Here is a 14,106-nt window from a genome sequence, read left to right as displayed (position 1 = left end):
CACTGTAAGCAAGTACAGACACTGGTTGGGGGAGTTGTTTAGAATTCTTTCAAAAACACTTTGTTGTTACCATGGTTCATAGTCAAAGAACTATTCTGTGGATGATACATCATACCCGTACATATTTCTCAAGTATTTTCCAAGTCAGATTTTTTTTTTTTCCCCCAGCAGCCAACCATTTAGAACACAATAGCTGAAAGATTAGTCAAAGCATGGGAGGGTAATAACAGTATTATGGATAACGTTATTTCTTTTGCACAAAGAACCATACTCCATGGTTACATTATGAAGAAATCCAGTTCTTTGTTAATGACAGCTTTATTGAAGACAAGCTTTCAGAATGAATATACTAGAAATCCTATTAAAGTGCCATCCATTAAACCATTAAAGCACTCATTAAAACTGTTAGTACAGACTTGTTATTCATGAGTTATTGGTCTTTCACACTTCTGAAATGTGTCTGCCAATACCACTCTACTCTTTGTTCCAGTGTAGCTATTAAGTCTGAGGAAATATAGATTGACTTTCTTTTGCCAAAACAGAGCTTTATGGGAGGGTAGTTAGGCCACTAAGTGGTTCAGATTGATGGGAAAAGGAGGAAAGATGAAGTTCAGGCCTGTTTGCCCAGTTTTGATGTTACTTTTTTTAACTAAGTCTTTATGCAGGACAAAATATTAATCACTGAATTAAATGATCTGGCCATGTATCACACAAAGAGTGTTCATACTAGAAGTATAGTATGCTGCCATGATGAATACATCATCATCTACTTGTACAAATAACTGACAGAAAGCTGCTGATTGATTTTTTTCTTACATATTTCTTATATATTAAGGAATGAAAAGAGGAAGAAGAATACAGAACAGTTTAAGTTAAGATTTAATTATACATGTATACCTCACAAATAGATATTCATGGTTAGTGTAGATGTGTTTTATTCATGGTCAATAATTGCTTTTATTTGATAAATTATTTATAGTATAATGCTTTTAAAATACTGTGAGCATCTTTAATTTATTTTGAAATTATAGTGATTACGTTCTGCATTGTTACTAGAACTCTGAGCTAAATGCATACCACTTTCTACAATACTGAAAATTTGTCTAGCAGACATCCTGCACAAGTTTTCATATTCACCTCTATTCACTCAAAAAGGAAAAAAGGAAAATTCTTTCTGAAAAGAATCACTATATAAATATGATAGCTTTGTAAAAGTCTCAATACAGTGCTTAAGATATGTTAAGCATAGTCACACAAGTTGGTAAGATCATGAACCCAAATATTGTTTGTTTGTTTGTTTTTCTAAATAAACTTTTAGGTGAAAAAAAAAATATGTGGAAATGAGAAGAAATCAGATTCATTGAGAGTTAAAATAATAATAATAATAATAATAATAATAATAATAATAATAATAATAATAATAATAATAATAATAATAATAATAATAATAATTCATTTTAAATTGTTAGTAACACCAGTAATAACTGCTAGTAATAGCAGTACAATTCAAGTGAATCCTATCAAAACCACAAGTAAATTTTGTATGGTACCCATCATGATCCCAAACTGTTAGTTTCTTCATTGTTCCTCTAAAAAGTCTAATTTTTTCCATCCAGTGTCTCTTGATGGAGAAGCTGCCTCACACTCTGCTCAGGTGAGGCAGTACATGAAAATGAAGTGAGAATCTGAACCATCACAAGCTTCTCAGTCAATCTCAGTCAAGTTACAAAGGAGAGCTCATCCAGGTCCAGCTCCAGAGTACTGTAATAAACCAAAACAAAATTCAGGAAAATTAACTAGTGAAATGTTACAAAAGTTAATTGAGTCTAGGGTTTTAGTAGATATGATAAGATACTGAGCCTTGGTTTCCTAAACAGAAATGCTCAGCTATTCTAAGACCTATATCAGGAACCCAAGGAAAATGATTTTTTTTTTAGAATAATCTCAAGGAAGAAGCAAAGTAATATCCTGAAGATTAGTAAAATAAAGTTTAAGATACATAAAGATGCATAAGAATTGAGCAGTTTTGTGGATAGACAAGTATTAATTATTAATCTAAGGAATAAATACTAGCAGATCACATAAATTAATTTACCCCATGTCCATTGTCTCATTACCTACTGTAACAGATTACAGGTTATGTTTTTAATTTATGTTAATATAAAATATACTTGGAGTTGTTGTAACAGAACCTGGGACAACTCAGTGTAAGTGATACAAAATCACAGAATCGCAAAAGTAATGGCTTGACCATGTAGTAGTAGTATGGAGCTTCTGACCTGTGCTTGTTTGCTGGCCTGCTGGTGGAAAGTGACCCACCAGGTCTCTTCACCATTGGTGAAGAGAGCCATCTAGGCAAATCTTCTTGTATTTTCTGTAAAAAGTTCCTTTTTACAATTTAGAGCAAATCATCAGAGGGAACTGCCAATTGTTGCCAGGAGTAAGCAAAAGACATGAGCTGTGTATATATGTTGCTAAAACACATCTAAGGACTTTACTATTACAGAAAGGGAAAGTGAAATAATGTGTTATTCATCATTACTTCTCAGTGTTGTGTGGCCTTTCATACAGACAGTACCAGAGTGGGCATAAGCAGGTACCATCTGCCATTTACTCTGTATGTATATGTCAGCCATGGTGGAAACAATAGACCTGGAGTTCTTTTACAAGTGAAGCATGAAGGACAAATTTCAGTACATTAACTGCATTTTGGAGCATAAAAGAAGCAGGAAATAAACAGTGATTCTAGGACCATTGAGTGTGTAAATAAGAGGTCATTAAAATTTCCTAAATTTATCTACATTTCTCACTTATCGGTGAGTCAAGAAAACAAAAATCAACAGTCATTATATTTTCCCTGTTTCCCTGAGCAACACTGGTATCATGTGTTGGTCTGGCACCAAAATTAAAAATAAATAAATAAATAAATAGACAGAAACAACATTATTTTTCTTCTGGAAAACTTCATCAAGAACATTTGGAGTTTATTTAGTAAACGGAACACTGAATTGTTTGAACACGTGGACTTAGTAATAGAGCAAGAAAACAAAGAATATCTATCCTCCTTCTTCCCAGAGTTTTTAAGATTTCTGACTTTTTTTTTTTTCTTTCCCCCATTCTCTGTTATATAAGTATGCATTTGCAAAACTGAATGGAATGAAAAGAAAAAATGAGGGATAGCATACCCTTGCCTTTCTGAAGAGAAGGCAATTACCTCAAATTTGAAAAAGTTGATTGGAAATTCAGATACATAAAAAATGAATGCTTGATTTAGTTTAAAATACTATATAATATGTTGCAAAGCATCCCAAAGTCAGTTTTCTCTCAAATGCTAAATATTTGCATAATAAATATGTTTTGCATAGGAGCATATGTTTTGTAACCTTTATAAATGTATGTAGTGCTCAGCTAAAATTTTCAATCTTCTTTTCTTCTGTTTCTCTTTTGAAGTCTATTGATCCTGGTCAGCAGTTTACATGGGAACACTCTAACCTGGAAGTAAACAAACCAAAGAATAGATATGCGAATGTAATTGCATATGACCATTCTCGTGTTCTACTCTCTGCAATAGAAGGTAAGGAGACCTTTAAAATTAAATTAAATAAATTCCAAAATCTATTGTAATACTAGCTCCTGATATCTTTGCATAGGAATATAAAGTGTTAAATTGCTTCCCGTAAATTCCTGTAATGACAGTTCTTTTCTGATTTTCATTCTCAGTAATTCATTATGAAATTGCACTGAAATTGACACAGGGTCACATCTAGCACCAAATGTGTCAGGTCTCTGCATGTACGACAAGTTATTACTTAAAGTAAATTGTCATTGCTGTTTATTTACAATAGTTCTGGAGAACAAATACAGCAACCACTGTGCATGAATTAAAGTCTAGCAATAACATTATTGACATATCTGGTTATTGAGTTCTGGTTGCCAAATCCTTAATCTAGGAAAAAATCTGTTCAATTTTGTGTTCTTGGGTAAAATTTGGATAACCCTTAATAAAAGCTTCTCCCTCTTTTTTTTTTTTTTTTTTTTTTTCTGTTTAATTTACTATCTGAATACTGAACGAAATACACACACACAGACATTATTGAAACCTCAGTATTTTGCTACCAAAAGATTGGCAGAGGGGTATTATGACAGTTTTTTATTATATCTTTTTCTGACACAAAGGTCTCCAGAAAACTGAAATTTTAAGAGTTTTGACTTAAACATCTAAAATGAAGAGCCTTGGTTATTGTGTCTGTTTTACTTGGTTATTGTGTCTGCTAAAGCAACAGGAATCACTGGATTTCACCCAGGATTTCTTCTCTTGCCAGTTCTGCCTTATTATTAAGCTGCTTCCCAGGTTAAAGTGGATTTTCAGTTTATTCCATAGTGTTGACAGACGGGTATTAATGATGGCCAGAAGTTTATATATTTAAGTGAAATGAGTAAAGTAAAAATAAAAATAAAATTAAAATTTCCTTTACTGTCTGTGACAAAGCTTGCATATGATATATAAGATCCAGGGAACTGTATTCAGAGTCATAATTATGTTAATCCTAACGTGCTACTAGTTAAACTGCAGGGTATTTTGATTTAAAGTTATAAACAGTTTCTTACATTTGGCTGACCTGAAGACATAGGTCAGGAGGGAAAATATTATAGGTGCCATCAATTTTATTAACAGCAGTTTGGCGAAAAAAAAAAAAAAAAAAAAAGGCACTCATACTGATTGAGGTTTAGATATTTCCTTTATTTACTGCAGCTGCATGTTGTGGGCTTTGATTATACAGATAAGAGCTTTTCAAATGTATTAGAAAATTAAATGATTGCCTTGAAGAATTTGTGTCTGATAATCTGCTTACATTTTTTTCCACCTCTGAAGCTCATACAACTGTATTGAAATGGCACTGCCATTTTTTTTAATGTCAGTTAGCATATTTTGCTTCTTCTGCATTGCTTTGTATATCTATATAGAGCTCTGCTGCCTCCTGATAGAACTATGTCTCAACACAGAGGCCAGTGTGCCTTGATTAGCGTTATATTTTATGCAATTAAAGAAAAATATATCTTTCAGTGTCACTGGTACACAAACAAACAAATAAACAAATAAAAACACCTAGATATACAGTATGGAAAACGCAGCATTTGGACAGCCATTCTTCATTGTTACATAAAGATCTTTGGAACAAAATGTTTAACTCAGAAATAAGTATGTTCATTGAAGACTCAAGATTGCCACAGGATTTTGATTGGACAAAGAGATGTGTAACAGACAAAAAAGTTTAATTGCAAATAAATGTATTTGCTAATTTATAAGCAAGTCAGACATCTGTGCTTAGAAAGGTCTGCCATGTTCTCCTTCATGTAAGTGACTCATTAAATTTGGCTCCCTGAAAGAAAACAAACCTATTCTGAGAATAAGAAGAAAAATAAAGAGGCAAAACAGAAACCACTGATCAAAGTAATCAAAGGTATCAAATTATGCAGTATATTGGACTACTTTTTAAAAATAATAAGTAGTAAAAACATTTTTAAAAAAATCTTAACTTTACCTGTAGGAAGGGGCTGAATATATTTATAATGAGCAGACACAACAAACATTTAAAGTGTAATGTTTGCTTATTTTTATAAGAAAGCAATACCATGATGACATTAACATTTCTAACACTCTAATACTTTAATACCTTAAACAAAGAAATACATTATAGCCTTCCACCCATTGATAATACCAAGTTGTTAAAGGTTGTCTATGTCCTGAAACACAAGTATTAGTAACTCTTTCAAAGTATTTATTTTGGTACCTTTTATAATTCGTTACACATGGAAATGTTCCATCCTTTCTTTGTGTCCCTATCTTCTTGGCCCCTGTAATTGCCTGTAGCAAGGAGTTCCACCACATACTAGCTCACTTTGCAAGACACATTGCAAACTCACCACTTTTAATTTTTATTTCCTTAGGAATCCCTTTGGAAGTAAAACTCATATTAGTTGTGGTAATTTGAATTTCCACCTGAAGAAAAATTTTCTTTTTCAGAATTGTGTTCCCATACATTCTGGAAATCCCATCTCTTGGGTTGTGCTATCTTTGGATGTGTCTAAGAGGGTCACTTGCAAGTAAAATTTTACAGTATTATGAAAGAACATAAGAACATACTGAAATTTCTTGTATGCATCTAGCTGGATCTGAGGGCAGAATTTATAGATTAAAAGAGAAGTAGACCAAGTTAAAACAGCTAGATCTGTAAAAAGCCTCAAAGGAAGAAATACATTTTTTTTGCAAAAAAAAAAAAAATAATTAAATAAAAATTTAGCCTTCTGCCTTGTAAAAAGGCTTGTCAGTTCTTTTAGGAGACATCCAAGACTAAAGGTCTCCCGTATGTGGCATAGGTTTACATAATGACAGTCATGAAAAAAATATAAATGTAAATAATGTCCATCATATTTCAGCAATGTAAGTTTTGTTTGATGTGAAATGTAGTGGCTTTAAACTTCTGCTACAGCTAGAAGAGTGTGACTATAATGCAAAGGCTAAAAAAAAAAAAAAAAAAAAAGCAAAAAGCAAAAAATCTACAGAATTTTATTAATTTGATTGCCATTTATCAGTAAATTAATATCGAGTATGTAGGTCATGCTCTTTAGATTTAGAAAGCATTCTGGTCAATGGAAGATCATGAACAGTTGTGGAATATACAAATTATTCACACTTTCTCATATTGTAGTTATATTATATTCTGCAAACAAAATGTAATTAAATGCTGAGATTAATTTTATGACACTTCATCTCTGCAATTCTAGAGTGCCCTAAGAATAGCAAAAGTATTGCAATAATGAGGCAATAGACTACAGAAAGATCAATTTAGAGTAGTGTTCATGGTGGCTATCTCAACTACAATGATACAAGTAATACGATGATAAAAGGTACAATGATTCTGGCCTATGCTATATAATAATTCTGGCCAACTTAAGCTGTTATAGTTATAATCTATCAACAAAAATTGAGACATTCTTGATTCTCTTGAAATCTGCTTGGCACGATTCTGACTTTCTTCTGTACACATACACAGACTGTCCATCTCGAAGTATTCAGCAAAATGTTGAGTGGCTTTTTTTTTGAACAGAGGATGAAGAATTGGCACCTATTTACTGGGCACTCACATTGAAACTGGCCCTCTTAGTGTATCATTTGGACATATAAATGATTATTTCTGTCCAACAAGACCACTTTTTTAGATTGGTTAAGTGCTATTCAGTCTTAAAGAGCTGGAGAATCACTGAGCCAACTTTCAGACAGCTGTAAACAGTATGATGACTTTGGGTATCTGCTTGGCACTGTCATGCAAGGTAGTGATACCACAATAGATTGTGACCATTGTGCTGGCAAAATGCTGTGTCTCTGAGGAACTGCACTGAACAATGCATTTATTTTCATTCTGCCCTATCTTAACATTAACCTTACATGTTTCTCCTCTTGTCTTAATATATAGCTCCCATATATTCCCTATATGTCACATTTTCCAGATTTTTTTGCCTTTTTTTTTTTTTCCAAATAATTTTCTTCTGCCCTCTACACAGTCCCTTTCTTTGTGTGAATTTTGCATATTCTGCCCATCACTTTTTGATACTGCTTTCCAAAACTTACCAATACTTTCTAAAACTTACTGTAATTTAACATTTAACTTTGAAATTCCATATCCCTTTCATCCTCTCCCTCTTTTCCAGATTCTAATAATCCTAACAGTTCATCCACAATACAGCAATCTATAGCTTTTCTCTTTCTTCCTCTTTTCTTTCTTTACCTTACATTATGTTAGGATATTATATACTGCATTTCTTTTTACAAAGTTTTCATTTTACTGCTGTTCATGATTGCAAATACCTTCACTGGTCTCTGCTACTGTTTTTCCAGTGAGGTTTTGCAGTACACATTTGTACTTAGACCGTTTGATTTTGGTAACCTCCTTGCCTACAAAGACTTCATATTGCAAAAAGTTCTTCATAAACATTTGTTATTGGCATCTACTAGCTTTGTTTTTGCTCTGACATGTCAAAACATCAGTCATTGATCTAAACCAATAGTACAGCTTGATCAGCATTTTCAGTTCATCATTACATTTTCCTAACTTGTTTACAAGCATGACAGTATTTAATGTTATTACTTCATGCTCTTTTTATGACTAACACCACATCTCTAAGGGAAGCAGCACAGAAACAAAGGTTTATGGTTTAATTTGTTTTAAATAGAAAGGCTGTTTGGTACTTAGCCTTTGTAAACACTTGAAATAATTTCATGATTTGATTTCAGTTTATGAATAAAATGTGAAGTCTAATTAAAGCTATTTTAGATTATAACCATCCTCAGGAAATCAAATGAGTAATTCCGAGATCTACTTTATTAGCCTTGTGGTATGTGTCCCTGTGCATGCTGCAGCAAAATGTAATGTCATTTCGGTTTGTGAGTACAGTCTCACTAAAAATCAGTAGCTATAGAGTGTTTTTTTATTTGCTGTGTTTTGGATTTTTTGTTTGTTTGTTTGTTTGTTTTAATCCTTTTCACTTTATTTGTGGGATTGCTTAATATTGTTTCATTGCTCATTCACCCTTACTCAGTAAAAACTCTACTGCTTTGTTCTCTTGAGATATTTGAAAATGAGATGCCCTTTCTGCTCAGCTACTCATCTGATCCCCTCTTGTGCTTTATTCCTGTCTGGCAGAATAAAGAGATTGCAGACTCTGGTCATTTATCACTATCGTTGAAAAGGCTACTAGAAAATAATTACGGTAGAATTATGATCTGGTAGCTTACTTTTTTATGCAGCAACTATGTATCTGCCTTAATGAAACTTATAAAAGTCAAGTTATACTTGGATTACTTTAAATTAACATTTCAGGTATGCCATCCTAAATCTTCTTTAAACTCCCCTGATGCCAGTAGTGTTAGTTAAGGTTCATATCAATATTAGTAAAGGCAGAATTTTGTTGCTTTGTCCCCTTCTTGACCCATGTTTTCACATAACTGACCTCTCTTAATTCTTACACCCAAATTTAAGTAATGATGGCAGTTGCCTTGGTGCTTTTTTTGTATGTTGCCTTCAAGCTATAGAAGCTAACAAAGGTTTGCAAGATTTCATTGCAGTGCAGTGAAACTAGTTTTACGTGATTTTTTTTGCACTATTGGACTTGACAGAGAATCGTTCAGCTTTCTCAGCTCAAAACGATGTTATGACCAGAAAAGTCATTCCAGAAAGTGACTCTTAATATTTAGATTTATCTTCCTTTGATAATTGTTTCCACTTGGTCAGTGTAGAGATTTACAGATGTTTAGATTTGGTAAATGTTGTTTTTAAACTGCACACACTTCATTAAACCTCTTATTATAAGGCAGTTTTCCTTGGAGGGACATAGTTGATAAAGAAAAATTGGTATGGCAAAATTTGAGACAGAAAGTTGGAGTGGCAAGATGATATTACAGAATATGAAAGGATTTTAGCCCAGAACAAGAAACTGAGGTCATGCATATGGACAGTGATGAAGAAGCTCTATACAAAAAAAAATGGGGTTGATAAGGAATGGAACAAAGAAAATACCTAATAGATCCTGTGGGTGAGAGAGACAATGAAGCTGAGTGTTGAGAAATCTCTTGATTTCAGTAGGGATATAACCCTATGTAGTCTCATCTTCTGCTAGAGAGAAATCTGTGACAAAAATTTTCAGAGTGTAAATTGTTGAAGAAGTACTTAATTTTCTTCCTGAAAGTGAATTAGTTAAGAAACTAGCAGTAACTCAGGTCCTGGTCCTGTGGTGAAGAAGCTTTCCTGTCCATGTCCCATGTCCCAGCCATATCATTTTCATGCAGTATGGGACTGAGTTACTTTATAAAACTTTTTTTCTTCTTTTTTTTTCTTTCTTTTTTTTTTTCTGGTTAAAAAACATACAAGGCATTTTGTGTCCTCTTGCAGAATAATAGGTAAATTTCTATTTTAATCCTATCTGAAAGGAAATTCTCTTTGCAAGTATCTGTAATTGCTAACTTCAATTATCTCTTGCTTGCATATGTGATCAAGGAAGACGTAATCAGAAAACTAGCTTCTTAAAATTCTTGTTAAATAATTGTAATTTATTCAATTTATAAATTATTTGAATATGACGTGTTGATAAATTTAATGCAAATTAATAAATGTAACAGCATTAACAAGTTTAGAAATTCTGATATTTTTTTTTTTTTACATAGTAGTATTGGCTGCTAAGATTTATAAAGATTATAGAATCGTAGGATGGTTTGGGTCAGAAGGGACCCTTAAGAGTCATCTCATTCCAACCCCCTGCCTTGGCAGGGACACCTCCCAATAGACCAAGTTGATCAAAGTCCCATCCAGCCTGGTCTTCGAGGGACAGGGCATCCACAGCTTCTCTGGGCAACCAGTTCCAGTACCTCACCATCCTCTGAGAAAAAAATAAAAAATAAAAATATCTACCTACTATTTAATATAAATCTACCCTTTTTTACTTTAAAGCCATTATCCCTTGTCCTATCACGACCCCCCCTCACCAGTTTCTAAGGGGATCTGCAGGATCTCCAGGAGATCATTCTTTAGTGCACAATAACTTATGCTTAATTTTTATGCTGAGTTGTGAGGTATCAGCTCTAGAGGACAGCCTTCCCAGAAGATCATTTAACCACTTTCCAAAGTGTTGTTTTTCTTTTTCATTTTTCCTCAGGCTTTTATTTATAACATGTGCTTCAAAGTATGATACCAGACCTCATAATGTAATTCTAATTTATGCAAAAAACATTTTTTACCAGCTTTCTCAGTTCCTTTGGTAATAATACCCAGTTGGTGTAGATTTCTCCTGTTGGCTTCATTTTTCTTTCTCATCTGTTTTGTGCGAAAGTGTTTTATTATCTTGATAAGAGAAGAAAATATGGCACTGTGCCTAGCAGTTGTATCTTCTAAGTCATTAATTCCAATTTTCACAATAAGAAGTGTTGTGTAAAACTTTCAAGTTTACAAGAGGGAAGCTTTTAAATAGCAACTCCTTTTGTAGAGGGAAATTGTGCTTTTCAGCTATACACTATGCAGGTTTTGAAGGTTTTACATTTTTTCTCCCAGATACTTTCAATCAGTTCTAATCATAGCCAGCCAGTCTTCCTGTGTCCATCCATACATCCTGCCTGAGGGGTGCCATTTGTTGTCTCTCTTGTGCCCCTGAGGTTACAAACTCTCTACTAGCCTAAAACATTTTGTCAGGTTTTTGCTTTACTGGTACAGAAGTCAAATCAAATTAAAATTTGTGTTTAAATATAAACCGGATGTATAAAACAGTGAATTCTATAATTTTATTTGTGTGGTAATAATAATATGAAGACAATAAAGACAAATTTTAGGCCAGAATTATTCTGTAGTGACTCATAATCTTAATTATTTCAAAATAATATTGGTTCTTTATTAGCAACATGATTAATCAGTGGGTTTGCTCATTGCTAAGGAATTAAATTTAAAAATAGGCTTATGCAGAATAAGCAGAACTCTTCAAACTCTATTTAAAATAAAAACAAAAATAAAAAGTGTTAAAGAGGTATCGCTACTGCCCACTGCCTATTTGATTTATTTTTTTATTTTGGAAATTATTTTCAGATACATGCTACTGGTTGTCAGGAAAAACAGGAGTGTGCAGCCTTAGTAGTTCCTGGTCTGGGATCACCAGCAGAAGATAACAGAACACAATAGATTTGGATGTTCATTTTATGACAGAAAGCTTGGGAAACATTCCTTTCAACATATTTAGCAATTTATTGTGGTTCATACCCAACTGAAATTCAAAACTGTTCCTCCATAGAGTGAAAATATTAACAGCTTTAGCATAAGCTAAGAAGGTTATATCACCTCAACTCCCTTTTGAAACAGTGTATGGAACCTGTGACGAGACTTGGGTGTGGTACATTGTCTGTGTAAACATAAACCCTTCATTGTTGTTAAAAAAAGAAGAAACTTCTGTTAATTACTTTAACATATCTTTCGTAACATTTTATTGTGTTGCACAGTTCTTGAAACTCTATGAAACTCTATGAAAGTACTATGAAACTCTTCTTGGGAACACTTGTGTTCAACACTATAGTAATGTGGGAAAGACTGTTTGGGGATCTCACTGGCCCATAGATCTCACATGGATATCTTTTCTTCCTGAAGTCATCATCTAAAACAATAGCAGTGATGCCAAAGCTCTGGTGCTGGACAACTTGTTCGTAGTCTGAGACAAAAGGTGGACACTGCAGCACTGAATCCTGTGGGAACAGGACAGAAACCTGTATGTCCCTATTTACTCCTTTCTGTGGGCATTGCTGTCTTTAGTTCAGACCAGTAACATGATCTTCACTGCAGCCAGCACTTCCTCCTTGACTTTGGCAGGCAGTGTGTTATGACCAGGTTCTCAATACAGCCACAGCATTGGCATAACCTCACTTAAATACCTTCCAGGCTATAGCTGGATCACATTCACATGTGGCCACACAGACAAAATAAGCAAGAGCCTGCCTGCCAAAGGCTGAGTTGACACACTCAAAGTCCCTATCTAAATCTAGCCTAAAGTACATGAGTCTCAGGTGATTGATAGTGTAGGTTCAGTTTGCCCACAAGTCTTGACTTCTGCCTCCATTTCATACATTTAATTTTTATTCAGGCTTGAGGAGGCCTTTATCTGATGCAGACACTGTGCAGCAGATTCCAGTTTCTTAAACTTGCATGCTAAGTTTTGTTAAAATAGAGCTCTGAGTTTCGCATTTAAAAGCAAAAATGCATGTGACAATAATTTTAATAATCTGACAACATTAAACCTTCTCCTATGTTTAAAATAAATGCAACAAGCTCAAAAAGACAGTTAAATGAAACCTACTCAGGATGTCTGCAGGGAGGCTGCCCTGTCTGGCCCTGGCAGAGATTTTCCATGTGTGTGGGTGACAACAGGCAGTGTCAGATCAGCTTGTGCATACTTCTGTTCTCAATACCAGCTTTCTCCCTCTACTACAGATTTTCTGACTTCTCTACTTTCTTATCAAACTGGTTCCTTTGTTTCCAAAGAATATATATTCCCAGAGAGGCCATCATACCCCTAAGCTCCAGAAGCTCAATACTCTCACTTGCAAATATCCGTGTACTACATGGCATGCAGCAGGCTCAGATTCATGATCCAGCTGTGTGACAGGATTTTTAGCTCTTGCACAATAGGACTGTGCAGAAATGCTGCCCAGTGTAATCATTCATCTTTCTTTGTAGGCATACCAGGCAGTGACTACATCAATGCCAACTACATAGATGGATATAGAAAGCAGAATGCGTATATAGCAACACAAGGGGCATTGCCGGAAACCTTTGGAGACTTCTGGAGAATGATGTGGGAACAACGGGGTGCAACTGTCGTCATGATGACAAAACTGGAGGAGAGATCCAGGGTAAGGAAAGCAAGTCAATAATGCAAAGTTAATATTATTTTACCTGTGAAATCACTTAGCTTAAATATTAGTTTCACCTGTGAAATTACAAAGTCATACTACTTATTTTGGAAGTTTTTAATCCTCTGAAAAAATCGAAATTTCTTGATCCACACTCAATCAAAAATACAATATATATTTTATATAGATAGATATAATGTATAAATAATATATTTATATATATTATATATAAATAATATATATTATTATTTATATATATTATTATATATAATATTATTTATATATGTTTATATAATATATAGATAATATATAAATATATATTATATAAATAATATATATAATATAGTGTATATTGTGATAGTGAAGTTAATGTATGCCAACAGCATTCAGTTTTCACTTCTGCATGGTATAGATTACATATTCCTTAAGATCATTGACAATTTTGATTTGCTTAAAAACATAAGAATATTATTTTATCACATGCTGGCTGCAAGGAAAACTGCATTAACATATGCAGTTATAAAATAGAAAATTATCTGTGATATTTCAAATACAATTTTACAAGGCAAAGTAACATTAGAAAATTAATGGCTAAAACATAACAATACTTATAACAACAGTGTTGAATGGCTATTATTATAAAATAAAGAGAAACAAAAATAGCTTTTTTT

General features: G+C 33.4%; 1 protein-coding gene across 12 annotated transcripts in view; it reads left to right on the top strand.

Moving 5' to 3' along the window:
• PTPRD (protein tyrosine phosphatase receptor type D) overlaps nt 1–14,106 on the top strand; it is a 397,236-nt gene that overhangs the window by 325,210 nt on the left and 57,920 nt on the right. For all 12 annotated transcript variants that reach the window (XM_072031736.1, XM_038171178.2, XM_038171162.2 and 9 more), the window contains 2 exons: nt 3,451–3,574; nt 13,260–13,435. In XM_072031736.1, coding sequence (XP_071887837.1) covers nt 3,451–3,574; nt 13,260–13,435 — 300 coding nt within the window. The remainder of the gene's footprint in view (nt 1–3,450; nt 3,575–13,259; nt 13,436–14,106) is intronic.

Source organism: Anas platyrhynchos, chromosome Z (genome assembly GCF_047663525.1).
Source record: "Anas platyrhynchos isolate ZD024472 breed Pekin duck chromosome Z, IASCAAS_PekinDuck_T2T, whole genome shotgun sequence".
NCBI lineage: Eukaryota > Metazoa > Chordata > Aves > Anseriformes > Anatidae > Anas > Anas platyrhynchos.
The sequence above is the reverse complement of the archived record's forward strand: the minus strand, read 5'-3'. Positions and strand labels throughout refer to the sequence as shown.